The following is a 20,525-nucleotide window of genomic DNA, read 5'->3' as shown; positions in this document are numbered from 1 at the left end:
GAACCCAAGGTCCCAGTTGAGGCTGTCCTCATGCGTGCGGAACTTGGCTATCAGTCTCTGCTCAGCAACTCTGCGTTGTTGTGTGTCGTGAAGGCTGCTTTGGAGAATGCGTACCCAAAGATCAGAGGCCGAATGCCTGTGACCACTGAGATGTTCCCCAACAGGAAGAGAACACTATTGCCTGGTGATTGTCGAGTGGTGTTCATTCATCCATTGTCGTAACATCTACATATACCATGGTACATGGTACCCAATTTACCATGCCTCGTGACATTCTTTCCTGCAGTGTATCAGGTAGACAACGTTGGCCGAGTTGCAAGAGTATGTACCACGTACCTGGTGGATGGTGTTCTCATGTGAGATGATGGCATCCGTGTTGATGACCCGATGATCCGGCACGTCTTGCAGAGGTTGCTGTGGCAGGGTTGTATGGTGTCGTGGTCGCTGTTCTCCTGAAGGCTGGGTATTTTGCTGCTGACAATGGTCTGTTTGAGGTTGTGCGATTGTCTGAAGGCAAGAAGTGGGGGTGTGGGGATGGCCTTGGCGAGATGTTCGTCTTTATCAATGACAATGTTGAAGGTTCCGGAGAAGATGTCGTAGCTTCTCCACTCCGGGGAAGTACTGGATGTCGACCGCATCCCGTGTTTGTCTTCTGAGGAGTTGAGTACAGTTTTTCGCTGTGGTGCGTCGAAACTGTCAATTGATGAGTTGAGCACCCTATCCTGTTCTTATGAGGGCCATGTTCTCCAAAGCAGCTTTCATGACACACAACAACACAGAGGCGCTGAGCAGAGACTGAAAGCCAAGTTCCACACACGAGGACGGCCTCAACTGGGACCTTGGGTTCACGGCACACTATCTGTAACCCCCATGACACGTCTGGGCTTGCAAAATCTCACTTACTGTCTCGGCTGGAGACAATACACATCTCTTTAACCTGTGCTTAACCCTCTCTCCACTCACATTGTCTGTACCTTTAAGACTTGGTCACCTGTAAAGACTGACATTCCAACCACTATTTTGTAAATTGAGTTTGTGTCTTTATATACCCTCTTTGTGAACAGAACTCCCACTTACCTGACGAAGGAGCAGCACTCCAAAAGTTTTGCTACCAAATAAACCTGTTGGACTTTAACCTGGTGTTGTGAGACTTCTTACTGTATTTTCCAACACTGGCATCTCCACATCACGATGTTAGGTAAGGACAGATATGGCTCAGATGTCATCATTTTCATCCCCTGCCCCCACAATATAACAATCCACTGATGCTCACGGTATGGCCTAACATGTAATGAATGGCCATTTTCACAAGATGCAGAAATGTACTAATTACTGAGGAACTACACTCCAGCAGATAAAAGGCCTTCTATTGAAGACAAAAACTGCAAGAGATCAATTTAATTACATAAGTTCTGATCAGGTGAAGGTGCTCAACATTGGATTGGAAGAGCGAAACCAAACCCAAGGAGCGCAAGACTGTAATAGGCATGAATTCATATCTTTAGATAATACCAACAATCAGTGGGAAATGACTATCTCATATGATGTGCCAAATGAAAGAAACAGGACACCTTGTCTTCAAATTGCTGTGACATTTAAAGACAGCACTGATGCACCATCTGTTGAACTTTGCAAGGCTAATCGTACCGCTAATATTAGAAGCAACATGTGATAGGCTGACACAGACAGTTAAAGGATAGAATAAATCTGTGACCTGCTTTTTGGGTTTCACAGGGAGAAAAGATAATTCTTTCAGTTGCCTCTTCAACTCCTTTTTGAGTATTGACATCACTTGTTTCAATCACTAACTCTGCATTTACAACTTCACACCCTATTTACTTAAAAAAAATTCTTGTTCTCTGTCCAAATACTTCCATCGTATATTTAGTCATTGTTCTATACTCCGGAAATACAGTTAAATGTCCTCTTATCTCATTTCCTTGTTATCTTAAACAACTATCAAATCAATCAAAGCACTTTAATCTGCTCCAAGTCATTGAAAGCTGTAATAAAAACAGAAAGTGTTGGAAACACTCTGCAGATAAGTGAGACTTGGACATCGCTGGCTGGTCAGCATTTATTGCCCACCCTTGGTTGCCCTGGAAGGGAAGTTGAGAGTCAACCACATTGCTGTGGATCTGGAGTCACACGTAGGCTAGGTCAGGTAAGAACAGCAGATTTCTTTCCCTCAAGGACATTAGTGAACCAGATGGGTTTTTTTCTAACAATCGACAACGGTTTCATGGTCATGGGTAGATTCTTAATTCCAGATTTCTTTATTGAATTCAAATTCCACCACCTGCCGCGGGAGGATTCAAACTCAGGTCCGCAGAACATTAGCTGAGTTTCTGGATTAACAGTCTAGCGATAATACCTCTGGACATCACCTCCCTTTGTAGAAAGCTTCAGAGTTAGGCCTAGATTTTCGTGCTGTCGTGGATACTTCAGCACCTTTTAAAAAAGGTGTGACTCAGATCAAGAAGTTCCGCCCCCAAATCTGGCACATCCCATTTTTGTTGGTAAGACAAGGGAACAGGATGTGACTCCTACATAATAGAAACACAAACTTAGCAGAGCCATTTGAAATCAGTGTTGAGTTCAAACAGAATCCATTTTCACTGGAGAAAGTAGATAGAAATGCTTATTATGGATGGATAAGGGCTAAAGAACTGTCAGACTCTGAAGTTATTTAAATAGCCTGCCCTTTAAAAGCTGAAAGAAAATTATTCTTTGTCTGCTGAAACATAGAGTGCCTAATATTTAATAATATTTAAGAAAACAACTGATGTTGGGCAGGAAAGCTATTCACAGGCTTAATGGGGAAATAGGTGAGAAGGCGATGGAATCCCTATGCCCTACCCTCCAGCATGATTTAATGCTCTCTCCCACCTCAAGACCCATCTTGGGGGTCAGACTTTCAATTCACCCATTGAATCCAAAACTCATTATGGCATGGAAATAAATAATTTGACCAATCAAATACATGTTGGCTCTCCAAAGTGCAGTCCAGTCCATGTGCAATTCACTTCCCATATCCACAGCCATGAATCTGGCCACCACCCCCCCGACGCAGATTACTAATCCAATTTCCTATGAAATCATTCATCATCTCCATTTTTGCCACCTTCATAGACAGCAAGCTCTGGATTATTATCATTTGATGCATGAAAAGTTCTTCCTCACAATCTCTTTGCTTCTCTTATCCAAAACTTAAAAACTTATGTCCTCTTGTCCTTGTACGATCAGTTAGAGGGAACAGTTCTGATTTGTCTATCTTCTCCAAACCTATAATAATCAGCTTTGCTCAAGGAGAACAACTGAAGCTTCTCCAACCTAACCTTGTAGCTAAAAACACACTTTCCTAGAACCTTCCTGGTAAATTTCATCAACATCCTCCCAAGGACACTCACATTCTTCCAGAACCCGATGCAACATTCTAGTTGTGGTCTAACCGCAGCTTATCAATGTTCAGCATAACTTCTCAGCTTTTCTACTAAATGTCTCTATTTATGAACTTAATATCCCATATGATTTCCTATCAACCTTCTAAATATATTCTGCCACTTTCAAAAGTCTTCACTCCTGGAGGTGGATCCCCAGGTCCATCCATCCCTTTATATTGCCATTAAGTCCATTTTGAACTACAGATCTCTTCTGCCACCTTATGCATCAGCTCACACTGATCTGAATTAAATTATATCTATCACTTGAATGCCCATTTTAGTAATCTATTTATGTCATGTTACAGTCGACTGGTACCATCCTCACTGCCTGAAACAATTTGGTATCATGATTAAATTTTGTAATTTCACTCTGAATTCCAAGTCACTTATATATATATCTCAAACAAGAAATGTTCATAGCATGACACTTGGAAACACCATTGTCTACCATTCCCCATCTGAAAAACAACATGACTTTGTTTTCTGCCCTTAAGCCAAGTTTTTTATCCAAGCTAACACTGACCCTTCTATTCCATGAACCACAATATCATTAGCAAACCTTTTACATGTTATTTTATCAAATAAGTCATTTTTTCCAATATAAGGCTCCCACCTTTTTCACCTCCCAGCCATGTGTTTCTCGGCAGCAGGAAATGGCACGTTGGCACAGGATTCCCTGGCCCTGCTGCTGTCAATGAGATTTCCCATTGATGTCACCCCATGCCGTTATGAAACCCACGAGAATCCCAACAGCATGAAGAATTCCCCCTGGTGTCTCATTTGATTTGCTGCTTATTTTTTGTAATATTGGTTTGAATGTTTGCTTCTGTTAAATATTGACATCTTGAGTCCACTTTGATCCTGATAGTTTATGCTTAAATTTCACACATAGTAATCTGATGGGATTATTTTCTCGAATGCTAATCCTCCAGACAGATTTGATTTATTGACTGCAATATTCTAGGGCTTGTTCTTGTTGAGTTGAAGGAATTGTGTTAAGTTATACTTAAGGAGCACTGACAACCAGTTATTAGTGTACTGACAACTTTTAAAAGATAGAGACAGACAACTGGACTTTACCTGGTGAATTTCATGCACATCATGTAAGTCTTAAAATCAACCCTTTCCCATTTTAATTACCCAAGGTGTAGCACACATCCATGGACACGTACAGTGCAGCTAGATGCAGAGTAAAGCTCTTTCCACCTCGCCCCAACAGTAAACCATGGTAACAATTGCATAGCCGTGCTCCCACAGGATGTGGGCAACATTACATCTGGTTAAGGGAGTGTGCTATGTGAAATTTAGTTGTTTAATAAGCTTTTGAAAACTGTGTATTACTATGTATAATTGGAATACATTATTCAGGAGCCCAGGGTAAAACTCTGGATATTGTGGCAATAGAGGCACAGTGCAGATTCATTGGAGAGCTGCTTGGCACGAGGAAATATGAGTTTATATTGATGAAGGGTCACCAGTCTGACAAATTAAACTGTATTTTCACCCCAGAGGGCAGAAGTGCAGTGTCAAAAAATCTTCTGGCTCCCCACAACCGTCTCAGCAAAAAGTGCTTTTGTTTCATTCTGTTCCGGGAAGGGCAGAGTGAAATCTGGCCTCCACCCCCCCGGACGCAGATCAAATGTGGGCCATTCCCCATCTGTATATATTTCTACAGATTTCAGGAATATCTGTCAGTATTTCACGCAGATTTCTTTTTGAAGCTCTGTCTCAGTTGTTATGGTTAGAGTCATACCTAGCACAAAGGAGAACAATTATTTCAGCCTCCACAGGAGTTCCTTAGGGCAGCATCCTCAGCACAGCCCTCTTCAGTTCTTTCATCAATGACCTTTCCTCAATCAAAAGCTCAGAAATGGGATGTTTGCAGAAGATTGCACAGTGTTCAATACCATTCGCAACTCATTTACTGAAGATGTCCATGCCCGCATACAGCAAGAACTGGTCAATATTCAGGCTTGGGCTGATAATGTGACAAGTAAAATACCACACAAATGCCAGAAATGATCATCCCCAATAAGAGTGAATCTAATTATTTCCCTATGACAGCCAACAGCATTACCATTGCTGAACTTTATCATAGAAATCATAGAAACCCTACAGTACAGAAAGAGGCCATTCGGACTATTGAGTCCGCACCGACTACAATCCCACCCAGGCTCGAGCCCTATATCCCTACATATTTTACCCAATAAAAGAAAGGCGTACAAAAGGTTGAGAGAGCTAGGATATGTTAAGGATCTAGAGGAGTATAAGGCTTGTAGAAAGGAGCTTAAAAAGGAAATTAGGAGAGCCAGAAGGTGTCATGGGAAGGTCTTGGTGGGTAAGATTAAGGAGAATCCCAAGGCATTCTACAAATATGTGAAGAGTAAAAGGATGAGAAGTGAAAGGATAGGACCTATAAAAGGTGAAGGGGCAAAAGTCTGCGTGGAACCGAAGAAATGGCAGAGGTGATTAATGAGTACTTTGCCTCGGTATTCACGGTGGAAAGTAATCTGGGAGGTTGTACTACAGGTTTGCGGCGGACTGAAAAGATTGAGTATGTGGATGTTAAGAAAGAGGATGTGTTGGAACTTTTAAATTCTGTCAAGATAAGTCGCCGGGACCGGATGGGATGTACCCCAGGCTACTGTGGGAGGTGAGGGAAGTGATTGCAGAGCCCCTGGCGATGATCTTTGCATCGTCGAAGGAGATGGGAGAGGTTCCTGAGGATTGGAGGATTGCGGATGTGGTTCCTATTTTCAAGAAAGGGAACAGGGATAGCCTGGGAAATTACCGACCGGTGAGTCTAACCTCAGTGGTTGGTAAGTTGATAGAAAGGATACTGAGGGACAGGATTTATGAGCATTTAGAGAAGTTTAGCATGATCAAAAATAGTCAGCACAGATTTGTCAAGGGCAGGTCGTGCCTTACGAGCCTAGTTGAGTTCTTCAAAAATGTGACTGAATACATTGACGAAGGAAGAGTGGTGGATGTGGTTTACATGGACTTCAGCAAGGCGTTTGATAAGGCCCCCCATGCAAGACTTCTTGAGAAGGTGAGAGGGCATGGGATCCAAGGGGCTTTGGCCTTGTGGATCCAGAACTGGCTTGCCTGCAGAAGTGGTTGTGGATGGGTCTTTTTCTGCATGAAGGTCAGTCACCAGTGGAGTGTCCCAGGGATCTGAACTAGGACCCTTGCTGCTTGTCATTTTCATAAATGACCTGGATGAGGAAGTGGAGGGATGGGTTAGTAAGTTTGCCGATGATACAAAGGTCGGTGGTGTTGTGAATAGTCTGGAGGGATATCAGAAGTTGCAGTGTGACATAGATAGGATGCAAGACTGGGCAGAGAAGTGGCAGATGGACTTCAACGTGGATAAATGTGTAGTGGTCCATTTTGGCAGGGCCTATGGGATGAAGGAGTACAATATCAAGGGTAGGAGTCTTAGCAGTGTTGAGGAGCAGAAGGACCTTGGGGTCCAGGTCCATAGGACTCTTAAATCGGCCTCACAGGTGGAGGATGTGGTCAAGAAGGCATACGGTGTACTGGCCTTCATTAATCAAGGGATTGAGTTTAGGAGTCAGGAGGTAATGCTGCAACTTTATAAGACCCTCGTCAGACCCCACTTGGAATACTGTGCGCAGTCTGGTCACCTCGCTACAGGAAGGATGTGGAAGCGAGAGAGTGCAGAGGAGATTTACAAGGATGTTGCCTGGATTGGGAGGCATGCCTTATGAAGATAGGTTGAGGGAGCTAGGTCTCTTCTCCAAGGAGAGACAAAGGTTGAGAGGCGACCTGATAGAGGTTTATAAAATGTTGAGAGGTATAGATAGGGTGGATTCTCGGAGGCTATTTCCCAGGGCTGAAATGGTCGCTACAAGACGACACAGGTTTAAGGTGCTGGGGAGCAAGTACAGATGAGATGTTAGGGGTAAGTTTTTCACTCAGAGGTGGTGAGTGAGTGGAATCGGCTGCTGTCGGTGGTGGTAGAGGCAAACTCGCTGGGGTCTTTTAAAAGACTTCTGGATGAGTACATGGGGTTTAATGGGATTGGGAGTTACAGATAGCTCTATGGCCTGGTAGGTATGGATATGATCAGCGCAACTTGTGGGCCAAAGGGCCTGTTTGTGCTGTAGTGTTCTATGTTCTATGTAATCCCTTTAATCTACACATCTCAGGACACTAAGGGGCAATTTTCGCATGGCCAATCAACTTAACCCGCACATCTTTGGACTTTGGGAGGAAACCGGAGCACCCGGAGGAAACCCACGCAGACACAAGGAGAATGTGCAAACACAGACAGTGACCCAAGCTGGGAATCGAACCCAGATCCCTGGAGCTGTCAGCAGCAGTGTTAACCACTGTGCTACCATGCTATCCATCCACCATCAACATCTTGGATTCCACTGACCAGAAACCTGACTGGACTAGTCATATGAACACTACTGCTACAAAAGCAGTTCCAAGGCTAGGAATTCTGTGGTGATTAACTAATTTTCTGTCTCTCCAAAGCCTAACGACTATCTGCACTACACAAGTCAAGAATCTGACGAAATATTCTCCATTTGCCTGGATACTTGATACCATCCTGGACAAAGCAGCCCACTTGATTTGCACCTACTTTATTTGCAGCTCACCTTCCAGATAAAACATCCATTCTCTTCACCACCAGTTCATTGTGGCAGCAGAATATACCATCTACAAGTTGCACTGCAGCAACTCAGCAGAGCTCCATCAATAGCACCCTCCAAATCTACAACTTCTACTTTCCTCCAGGTGTTCCAGTTTCCTCTCACTGTTTGAAAGACGTGCTAGTTAGATGCATTAGCCAAACTAAATTCTCCCTCATTATATCCAAATAGGCGCCAGAATGTGACAACTAGTAACTTTTACAGTAATGTCATTGCAGTGTCAATGTAAGCCCAGTTGTGACCCTAATAAAACAAACTAAACTAGAAGGATAAACACAGCAGCATCTGCAAATGCCCCTCCAAGACAGATACCACCCTGATATGGAATATATCACTGTTACTTCATTGTCACGGTTCAAAATCCTGCAGCTCCATCCCTTGTAGCACTGTGGGAGTACTTACACCAGTTGAACTGCAACAGTTCATTCAGACTCAACACTACCTTCTCAACAGCAATTAGAGATGAACAATAAATGTTGGCCTAGCTAATGGTGCCCCTATCACATGTACAAATGCAAGAAACAAATATTTTGCTACTGATGATACAGAGCATGCTCCATCTGAACACAGAGAATCCACTAGCAGCACAACTGATTGTTAGGACATGGTTTGCTGAAACAATAGCCTGTACAAAGGTCGGCAGCTTGCTGGGGTGCTGCTCCTAATGGGCATTGTTCCAAAGCACTGACCCGAGGCCCAGCACCTATCTCACACAATGCTATTTTATGCTTGTCAGCAAACAGTAGCTCCAGCAATTGTTCTATGAAGAATGGAAGAAACACTCTGCTCTTATATCATTCATTAACTCTCCAAAAGCTGTGATATTTTTCCTTAATTTTGTCATCCTTCATGACCTGTACTGGGGAATAGTCACAGGTACCGGTGACAGGTGGTGAGTCTTGAAAGTACTTTGATCCCAGTTTTGTCTCTCTTCACACTACATATTAAGCAGTGACCTCAATGTGTTGCATAAGCTAAGGGATTGGAAGCATTCCCTGAAATATTTTGTTGCCCTGAACACAGCTGTTAGCAGGAAGAACGAAAGATTTGTATTTACATGATACTTATTACAATAACCAAAACATCCCAAAGTACTTTGCAGTCAATGAAATACTTCTGAAGTGTTGTTACTGTTATAATGTAGAAATATGTGACAATCAATTAGCGCACAAACAGTAATGTGATAATGACCAGATAATCTGTTATTTTGTAGTGTTAATTGAGAGATATAAAATAGCTAGGACATCAGGGACAATTCTTCTATTAGTCCCCAGCACCACCCCTCATCAATGGGCGTGGTGAGGTCATCTGGTCCCGCCGCTGTCAACGGAGTTTTTGTTCGCACTCTCTGCTGCCAGAGAACCCATGGCAGGGAATGGGGAGCGCCATCAGTGGGGTGGGAAGATCCTGCCAGTGGGAACAGTGGAAAATCCAGTTCACTACCTCTGATTGCGCAGAGCCCTCAGTAATGTGCTGGATTGTCAATGTTGGTTATTGTGCTCAAATCTTAGAGAGCAACATGAACCCACAATCTCTGACTCCGAAGCAAGAGTGCTCTCCAAGGTGGAAAACTAAATGCAACCACTACATATGGACTAACAGGCAATTGTTAAAAGGATTGCTGCACTCAGCAAGGTAAACATTTAAAATATACTTACCTGCACTGTCAAAGCAGGCAATTCCAGCCATCATTCTCCATGATCCACCCTCAACGTAACCTTGAATATCCCAGTTATAACCATAAACTCTCCCAATCACTGGTGCCATCCTGCACAAACTTGGTCACTACCTTTCTGATCGCAGCCCCCAATCTCCACAATTACTACCCATCTTCATGGACTCCCATTCACTTTTAGTCCTTCCGACACACAATCCTCTTAATGACTCACCTGAAGGCCAGAGTCACCATTGAGTCCTCAACCCCAACCAGTTACCTGGGAAGCCTTTTAGCATTCAGCCATGCACCAGTTAAATGATAACGAGGCCCAAGATGCAACGCTAAGTGGACCCTGGGCCTATCTGTGGCATTTTGGTTCAGCAAATTGCTAAACTGATATATTTCAAATTCACATGTTCCTATGATTTCATTAGCCAACTATTAATAACATATAATTTTTCCTTATTTTCGCAGAATGAAAAATTTCACATGGCTAGTTCTTAATAATTCATCGGAACTGATCAATAACCTCACGTGCATGAGTTTCCAAGCAGCAGCCACTGTGTCCATTTAACTGTTCATGGAATGCTAAGGTTCAAGTGCCAAGAAGCAAAAGTGAAAGTGGAGTTAGACAGAACATTTTCTTCAAAGGATAATAGTCTTATAAAAGTTTCTGGGCAAGGCTATTGAAACAGGATATTTGTGGGGTCAGGAAACTACACATTTCCGATAAGAAAAAGCTGAGGAATACGAGGAGAAAGGGGAAAGTAGGGACAATCCAAGTATGGATTTTGTTTAGCCTAATGGTCTCTTTCTCTTCCTGATAGCAACCACTGCTTTCAGTGAATAATAGCCTGCTAGTGGTTACTTGGAAATGAAGACTACTGTGTAAGAAGCCATCTGATCAGTGATCTAGTCATACTTACTGGAAAATTAAGAACTCTTCTCAACAACTCACAATAAAGCCCATCCATGGGAACAGAAATGTTTTTCATTACATAAAAATCACTGGCCAGGAGGGGAAGGATGTTATCAGGGCAGAAATACTTCCTTCTCCTTCTTAATTTCACCAACCAGGAAAAACCTTGAGAGAAGATCCTCCATTTTGTAATTTACCCAGAAGAAGAACTGTTTTCTCAAAGTCGTAAAGATCACACAGAACACCGTCTTCACCTCAATGTGAGCCACAAGAACCAAAAGACCTTAGGGGACCCGAGTCTTTGAACTGGAGCCAAGGTGGTCAAAAATTAGCCAACCAATCAGCCAGTATCTTCCCTTTCATCTGATATTTCAAACCAGAGGTTTATATGTAACCGGCTGCAGTATGTAATTACTTGCCCTTGAGGAACTACATATGAATAAGGAGAAAGTGGGCTCCCGGACACGTGTCCTTTGTTTGAACAGAGGGGAGTACGGTAGGATGAGAGAAGAATTGGTGAATGTTGACTGGGGGAGCGCGTTGGAAGGTAGGTCTGCTGAGGAGCAGTGGAGGATCTTTAAGGAGATCTTTCTTGGTGCTCAGCAGAAATTTATTCCGATGGTTAAAAAGGACGGTAGGAGGAGAGGTAATAAGCCGTGGATAATGAAGGAGGCGAAGGAAAAAGTGTTAAAGTAAAAGCGGAGGCGTTTAGAGTAGCTAATAGTAGTGGGCAAGAGGAGGATTGGGAGAGGTTTAAATGTCAACAAAGATTGACAAAGAAGTTGATAAAGAAGGGTAGGATAAACTATGAAGCTGGGTAGCACTTAATATAAAAATGGATAGCAAGAGTTTTTATAAATATATAAAAAGGAAGAGGCTGGCTAGGGTGAACATTGGACCCTTAGAGGATGAGAGGGGGAACTTAGTGGTAGGGGATGGGGAAATGGCTGAGGCCTTGAATAACTTTATTGTTTCGGTCTTCACGGAGGAGGACGTGAATAATTTGCCGGGTGTTAGCGATGGAAAGATGGTAGGACTGGAGGGTCTCAATCACATTATTGTTACTAGAGAGGCGGTGCTCGACAGACTCGAGGGACTGATTGTGGACAAGTCCCCAGGACCGGATGGAATGCATCCGAGGGTTCTGAAAGAAATGGCGCAGGTGATAGTGGATGCCTTGGTGGTTATTTTCCAAACATCGCTGGATTCCGGGTAAGTGCCGGAAGATTGGAAAACGGCTAATGTTACGCCGTTGTTTAAGAAGGGTGCCAGGCAAAAGGCAGGGAATTATAGGCCGGTTAGTTTAATGTCTGTTGTAGGTAAAATGTTAGAATCCGTCATCAAGGAGGAAATAGCGAGGCATCTTGAGGGGAATTGCTTGATAGAGCAGACGCAGCACGGTTTCGTTACGGGGAAGTCGTGTCTGATGAATTTATTGGAGTTCTACGAGGATGTGTCTAGGGTGGTGGATAGAGGAGAGCCGGTGGATGTGGTCTTTCTGGATTTTCAGAAGGTGTTTGACAAGGTACCTCACAAGAGGTTACAGCAGAAGGTAAGGGGGCATGGAGTTGGGGGTAGGGTGTTAGTGTGGATAGAGGATTGGCTGTCTAATAGGAGGCAGAAAGTGGGGGTCAATGGGTGCTATTCAGATTGGCGGTTGGTGACTAGTGGAGTGCCCCAGGGGTCGGTGCTGGGGCCTCAGCTATTTACCATTTATATAGATGATCTGGAGGAGGGAACCGAGTGTATGGTGTTGAAATTTGCTGATGACACCAAGATTGGTGGAATGGCAAATTGCGCGGAGGGTGTGGACAGTCTGCAGAAGCATCTAGATAGGCTGGGTGAATGGGCCAGGAACTGGCAAATGGAATTTAATGTTGGCAAGTGCAAGGTGGTCCACTTTGGTAGGAATAATGGTAGGAAGGACTATTACTTACGTGGCGAAAAACTGCAGCAGGCGACGGTGCAGAGGGACCTCGGGGTCCTTGTGCATGACTCGCAAAAACCCAGCCTGCAGGTGCAGCAGGTGGTCAGGAAGGCTAATGGGATGCTGGCCTTCGTAGCGAAGGGGATTAAATATAAAAGTAGGGAGGTCTTGCTGCAGCTGTATAGGGCACTGGTGACGCCGCAGCTGGAGTACTGTGTGCAGTTTTAGTCACCGCACTTACTCAAGGATATTTTGGCCTTGGAAGGAGTGCAGAGGAGGTTTACTAGGCTGATGCCGGAGTTGAGGGGGTTGAGCTATGAGGAGAGGCTGAATAAACTAGGCTTGTACTCGTTAGAGTTTAGAAGAATGAGGGGAGATCTCATTGAGACATATAAGATGATGAATGGGATGGATAGGATAGAGGTGGAGAGACTCTTCCTGCTCAGAAAGGACAGTAGGACTAGGGGGCACAGCCTCAAGATAAAGGGGGGGCCGTTTAGAACGGAGTTGAGGAGGAACTTCTTCACGCAAAGGGTGGTGAATCTCTGGAATTCTCTGCCCGTTGAAGTGTGAAGGCTGCCTCGCTAAATATTTTTAAGACGCGAGTTGATGGGTTTTTGATAAGCGAGGGGATTAAGGGTTATGGGGAGAGGGCGGGAATGTGGAACTGAGCCACGACAGATCAGCCATGATCTTATTGAATGGCGGGACAGGCTCAAAGGGCTAGATGGCCTACTCCAGCTCCTATTTCTTATGTTCTTATGAATAATGCACACTTTTATCTTAATAGGTTTTTTTTGTGAGGTGTAACTAACATTTGTTTTTTTCTCTCTCTGTAACAATACCCAGGACTTGCATGGGGAAATCACTGATTGACCTCCCTATCAGACTCATAAAATATGAGCTCCCTGGTGATTGGTAATTACCTTACCAGATGGAGCCCATAAACCAAACCCTTTGTAAAGCAGGCCCTTGAGTGGGTCCATTGTATTGTCGCATTTGGGACCTGTTTGTGTTTACCACAGGCTTGTGGTTTTGCTTGACTTTACTTTGTGCAATAAAGCTATTCCTTTACAGCTAACTGCTGGAGTTATTATACCCTTTAAGGAATACTTGATAACTGATCTACACGTAGGGACCATGATAACAGGACATTTTGATTGTGCCTTCCTGACCCTCAGTTCTCTTGATGTCTCACCTGTGGACCAGTGCTACCTTTGAGTTCTCAACTCCAGCAAGCTGCCTGGGACACCTTTTATCCAACTCAATTTTCAAGTTTGCTAATGACACTGCCATAGTGGGTCAGATCTCAAACAATGATGAGACAGAGTACAGAAATGAGATAGAGAATCAGGTGAATTGGTGCGGCAACAATAATCTCTCCTTCAATGTCACCGACTTTAGGAAGCATAAAGGAGAACATGTCCTTATCTACACAAACGGGGACGACGTGGAAAGGGTCGAGAGCTTCAAATAATCTGTCCTGGTCCCCCCATGGCCAACATTATAGTTAAGAAAACCCACCAACACCTCTACTTTCTCAGAAGACTAAGGAAATTTAGCTTGTCAGCTATGGCTGTCACCAACTTTTACAGATGCACCACACAAAGCATTCTTTCTGGCTGTATCACAGCTTGGTATGGCTCCTGCTCTGCCAAGATCACAAGAAACTACAAAATGTTGTGAATGTAGCCCAATCCATCATGCAAACTAGCCTCCCATCCATTCCAACTGCCTCAGCAAAGCAGCCAGCATAGTTAAGGGTCCCACGCACCCCAGACATTCTCTCTTCCACCATCTTCTGTCGGGAAAAAGATACAAAAGTCTGAGGTCATGTACTAACTGACTCAACAACAGCTTCTTCCCTGCTGCTGTTAGACTTTTAAATGGACCTACCTTTCATTCAGTTAATCTTTCTCCAGACCCTAGCTATGACTGTAACACTACATTTTGCTCTCTCATTTCCTTCTCTATGAATAATATGGTCTATCTGTATACGGCGCAAGAAACAATATTTTTCACTGTATGCTAATACATGTGACAATAATAAATAAAATAAAATCCATCAGCAATTCACTGGTTAAATGATAATAAGGTGCAATACTAAGATGGTCCTAGGTCTATCTGTGGCATTTTGGGTTCAGGCAAATTTCTAAGCACGTACTTTTCAAATTTGCATGTTCCTATGATTTCCACGTTGGTAAAGGATAGTGTTTCTTCTCACTGGATATCTTTATACTTTCAAGGAATAACATTCTTTTTTGTGTTACTTAATTGCTCTAACACTATGAAAATGTTTGTTTTGGAGGGTGATCAGTTAACATACTGGGTCCCTGATAGTACCAACTAAAGAATGGAAAGCGTTACTGGCACAATCTTAATGCATTCATGCCAAATTCTTCCACTCTATTATAACCAACTTTATAAACTTATAACCTGTTTAAATTAAAATAGCTGATCAATGGTGTTGCAGAAGCTATTGAGTGTTGATCCCATACTAGCTCTGAAGTAATTTCAAGGCTTAGAAAACTTCAAGCAAGAGCTTACCCAAATCTCCTTGACAGATATCAGTTCTTGAGGCTCCACCAATGATGAACTTTGGATTCTCACAAATTTCCTGACAAGGAAACAAATCATAATTAGTCAGGCCTGTCAGCAACTGAAAACGTCCTCTTAACTCGAACATTCCCTTCTTCACCTTGGGAAAATATTTATTTCTTTATTGTTTCATGGAATACGGGCATCACTGGCAAGGCCAGCATTTGCTGCCCACTCCTTGTTGCCCTTGAAATGAATGGCTTGCTAGGCTATTCAGAAAGCAGTTAAGAAGTAACCACATTGCTGTTTGTCTGGAATCACATGTAGGCCAAATTGGATATGGAAGGGAAATATTAGGAGAGATGATCAAAAGCTTGATCAAAGAGATAGGTTTTAAAGGAGTGTGTAAAAGGTGGAGTAATGTAAAGTTGAAGAGAGGTCATTTTAGAGCTGAGATCTAAGCAGCTGAAAGCATGGCCACCATCGGTAGAGCAAATATAATTGGGACTGTACAATTAGAACAATGCAAATATCTCAGAGAGTTTTGGGACTGCAGGAGATTACAAAAGGTAGGGAGGGCAAGGACATGAAGGGTTTGAAAACAAAAATGAGAATTTTAAAAGTCAAAGGGAATGATGTTACCTGCTTTTCATACCACGCTCCCACAGCAGCGAGATTGGAGAGTTTGATGGCCAGCCAAATCTCCATTCACTGCAGCGGGATGGGAAAATTCCACAAACATGAATAGTGATAAGATTTGGGCTAAAATGTTTCTTTGCTGGGAGCCAACATCACTCAGCGGGCACTTGGGTGAACAGGAGAATGGGACTTACTCTGAGTTAAGACATGAGCAGCAGAGTTTGGGGTGACCTCAGGTTTACAGAAGGTAGAACGTTGGAGACAACAAGGCAGCATTTGACTTAGTGTAACATCAAGGAGGCCTACTGAAGGTGAGGTCAATGATATCACTGATTCCACTGTCAGAGATCATGCTTAACACAAAGATAGAGGCAAATCATTGCTGCAGATGCAATCATCTTCAGCTGCTTCAGCAATAGCCTTCATCAGAAAGTCAGAAGTATAGATACTTGCTGCTGATTGCAGAGTATTCAGTTCTACAACTGCATGCGGCAAGACTTAGACAACATTCAAACTGTTTTCCAAGGTGGCCTTCACAACACCCGATAATGCAGAATCGCTGAGCAGAAACTGATAGCCAAGTTCCGCACACGAGGACAGCTTCAACCAGGATCTTGGGTTCATGTCACACTATCTGTAACCCCCCATGACTTGCCTGGGCTTGCAAAATCTCACTAGCCATCCTGGCTGGAGACAATACACACCTCTTTAACTTGTGCTTGGCTCTTTCTCCACTCACATTGTCTGACTTTTAAGACATGATTATCTGTAAAGACTCGCATTCCAACCATTATCTCGTAAATTGAGTTTGTGTTTGTATATGCCCTGTTGTGAACACAACTCCTCACTCACCTGTTGAAGGAGCAGTGCTCTGAAAGCTTGTGCTGCCAAATAAACCTGTTGGACTTTAACCTGATGTTGTGAGACTTTTGTGCGACCCCAGTCCAGCACCGGCATCTCCACATCATTCAACAATATTACCATCAATGATTCCCCAAAAGCAGCATCTTGAGGGTTACCATTGACCAGAAACTTAATTGAAGCAACCCAATAAATAACATGCTACTAAGAGTTGATCAGAAGCTGGGGATTCCATGCCAAACAATTTGCTCATGATCTGATTCCCCGAAGCTTGGTCACTATCTATAAGGCACAAGTCAGAAAATTATGGAATACTCTCCACTTCCCTAGAACAGTGCAACTCCAACACCATTCTGGACAAAGTAGCTTATAGATCCAGCAGCTCAAACATTCACACCCTTCACCAATGGTGCACTGTAGCTACAATGGTGTACTATCTACAAGATGCACTGCAGCAATTTGCCAAGGTTCTTCCAACAGCACCTTAAGATAATCATGTCTTAAAGGTCAGACAAAGTGAGTGGAGAAAGAGCCAAGCACAAGTTAAAGAGATGTGTATTGTCTCTAGCCAGGACGGCTAGTGAGATTTTGCAAGCCCAGGCAAGTCGTGGGGGGTTACAGATAGTGTGACATGAACCCAAGATCCTGGTTGAAGCTGTCCTCGTGTGCAGAACTTGGCTATCAGTTTCTGCTCAGCGATTCTGCATTATCGGGTGTTGTGAAGGCCACCTTGGAAAATTCCTACATTGGAGGACTATACAACAGGGAGGCCCGCTAGGTGTATGTTAATGTATACTAATGAGGTTCCTGATTCATGGCAGGAATCCCATTATGTCATCAGTGACGGGGGCTGGGAACATGCGAATGGGGAAATCCCACTAAGTCGTACCTTGATCGTACCATGTAGATCATGAAGGATTGCAAACGTATGACAACATGCAAATTCTCTCCAAGTCACACGCCAGCCTAGCTTGAAATTATACCACTGCTCCTTTATTGTCATAGAATCATAAATCCCTACCGGGCAGAAGGAGATCATTTGGCCCATCAAGACTGCAACAATCCCACCCAGGCCCTTTCCCTGCAACCCCACATATTTACTATGCTAGTCCCTCTGACACTAAGGGGCAATTTAGCATGACATTCCACCTAACCTGTTCATCTGTGAACTTTGTGGAAGGAAACTGGAGCACTCAAAGGAAGCCCAGAGACATATGGAGAACGTGCATACTCAATACAGACAGTTACCCAAGGCCAGAATTGAACTAGGATCACTGGCGATGTGAGGCAGCAGTGCTAAGCACAGTACCAACCACCATGCCACCTCTGGAACTTCCTCCCTAACAGCATTGTTGGGGTATCTATAATTCATGGGCCTGCAGGATGCAAGAAAGAGGCTCACAATCATCTCAGGAGCAATTAATGACGGGCAATAAATGCTGCCATTGCCAGTGATTCTCCCATTCCATGAATGAATATTAAAAAACTGCAATGCTATTTTCAAATCCTCTATCATCAACATTGCAGCTACAGCAGCAGGTCAGAGCCAAAGTATTCTTTTAACTCCCCAAAGCATGTCCACTATCTATTACATTCATTAGTACAACTCCAATAATACTCAAGAAGCTCAGGAATATCCAGAACAAAGCAGCCCACTGAGGGGAACCCCATCCACCACCCTAAATATTCACTTCCTCCAGCACTATGGTCCTTTGCAGCACAGTGAGGCTACAGTGTGTACCATCTGCAGGATATACTGCAGCAACTTGTCATGTATCCTTCAGCTGCAACTTCGAAACCCGTGACATCTACCACCTAGAACAGGCTAATCCAACCTTTTAGCATAGGGGAGGGGGAGAGACAGAAGAAGGAAGGAGTCACATTTGAAAACTTTCTACACTGAACAAATTTCAGAAAGCTAAAGGATGGAATTTTTCAGTTTTTTGGTAAAGCGTGAATCCCCTCCACAGAAAAAGCAGGGTGTAGCCTTCCAGCTGCACTGCTGGCTTTTCCTGCTATATTTTCAAGCATGTTGCTGAGAAAAACAGGAGGTGGTCCAACCATGTCATGCTGGCAGGACAGGCTCAGCAAAAGCAGCTTCTAAAAAGATCAAAGGTGCCATGTGTAAAGGGTATGCTGATCGAAGAAAAATAAATATAACATCTCCCCACCCTCCACAGTCATAGGACTGCACCCCCTCCTGCCCCGCCCACAAACTTGGGACCATCCCACCCCAAACCCCACCCCCCACCAATATGGGATCACCACTTCTCTGGGACCACACCCGCCCCACCCCCAATGGATACCCTCCCAGTATTGCCACTGGGAGTGCTCAGGTACCATCCCCAGTGCCTAGGCATGAATTTCTCTACTGAGGGCTCCTTTTACCTTTACATCCCCAAGAGGATGTAAAGGTACCAGGTTTCAATTTTACAAAACTTGTTGTAAACCCTGCCAACATGGCGTCACACCAGCAGGGGGGAAATTCCTACATTGGAGGACTATACAGCAGGGAGGCCCGTTAGGTGTATGTTAATGTATACTAATGAGGTTCCTGATTCATGGCAGGAATCCCATTATGTCATCAGTGACGGGGGCTGGGAACATGCGAATGGGGAAATCCCACTGGCATGTAAGTCGTTTACGGACTCCCACTCAATTCTCTGCTATGCTTCCATTCCTGTCCACTGAAAACGAGGTAGGAAAATCGCCCACCCACCCAGCCAAAATTTGGTACAACATTAAATGAGTTTCAAAACAAAAAAGAAAAGCAACATGCTGCTCGAAAAGAAGCGTAATAAATCAAGATGAGTATTAGAGCATAATAGAATGAGCACATGTGTTTCTGGCTCATTTCCAAGCTCTGGGTATTCATTCAGTCACCTTCATCCAATGTGATGAGACTGCCTGGTGGTATGTGTGGGTGAGGGTGAGTAAGGAGCCTGATACTGGGTGTGAGCCAGAGTTATGGGCATATTCTGCCCGGCACTCTCACCACCACCCACCCAAACTTTTACTCTCACTCTCTCACCCCCTTTTATACTCTTCCACCACCCTCCCCTTTTCACATTTTCTTCCCTCACAATCTCTCTCTCGTTCCGCTAACATAATCTCTCTCTCCCCTCATCACATTCTCTTTCTCACACTCTGCCACTCCCACACTCTCATACATTCACTCACACAGTCTGCATCATTCACTCATTCAGAAGCCAGTGGGCTCTGCTCATGCTGCCTTGTGCTGTGCTCTCGCATGCCTACAGCCCGCTCCAGATGCCCGGGACTTCTTCCAGATATTCGGGCTCTGCTTACTGGCATCTTTGCTCTCCTGCACCTCCATTCCCTGGGCTTTGCTCCCAGCCGTCAGCTCTCCCAATCCACTCCTTGGCTTCCTAGCCCTCAACTCCCTGGGCCCAACTCCTTGGTTCCCCAGCCCTTGGTACCCTGCTCCTTGGCCTCCAACCCTTGGGTTCCCAGCCTTGAATTCATTGATGAGTCAAACAGCAGAAATAAATGGTCTGTGATGGAGGAGCAACTCCACGCAGTTTCTTCCACTCAAACTTATCTGCCTCACTGGCATTTTGTAAACTGGCTCTGGGGCCACATATATGGGCTTGAGGGATGCATTCAGCCCTTGGGCCGCACGTTGGACAAGCCTGATCTAGAAGATCAAGGGCAGTAAGTACATGGGAATGCCACCAGTTCCAAGTTCAGACATGTTACACATGCACACCTAACCTGGAAAAATATTGCCATTCCTTCTACATCACAGAGTCAAAATCCTGGAACTCCCTTCTGAATAGCATCTTGACTACAATGGTCCATGAACATTATTTACTGTCCTATCCCAAGGAGA

At 44.1% G+C, this 20,525-nt stretch overlaps 1 protein-coding gene across 2 annotated transcripts in view; it reads right to left on the bottom strand.

The window, feature by feature from the left end:
* Nucleotides 1-20,525, bottom strand: part of capn3a (calpain 3a, (p94)) — a 124,960-nt gene that overhangs the window by 76,752 nt on the left and 27,683 nt on the right. For both annotated transcript variants that reach the window (XM_080202987.1, XM_080202986.1), the window contains exon 2: nt 15,182-15,251. In XM_080202987.1, the coding sequence (XP_080059113.1) occupies nt 15,182-15,251 (70 nt within the window). The remainder of the gene's footprint in view (nt 1-15,181; nt 15,252-20,525) is intronic.

This window comes from Carcharhinus amblyrhynchos, chromosome 14, assembly GCF_965287045.1.
Source record: "Carcharhinus amblyrhynchos chromosome 14, sCarAmb.v2.hapA, whole genome shotgun sequence".
NCBI lineage: Eukaryota > Metazoa > Chordata > Chondrichthyes > Carcharhiniformes > Carcharhinidae > Carcharhinus > Carcharhinus amblyrhynchos.
Note: the sequence above shows the minus strand (reverse complement) of the source record. Positions and strands in the feature narration are given on the sequence as shown.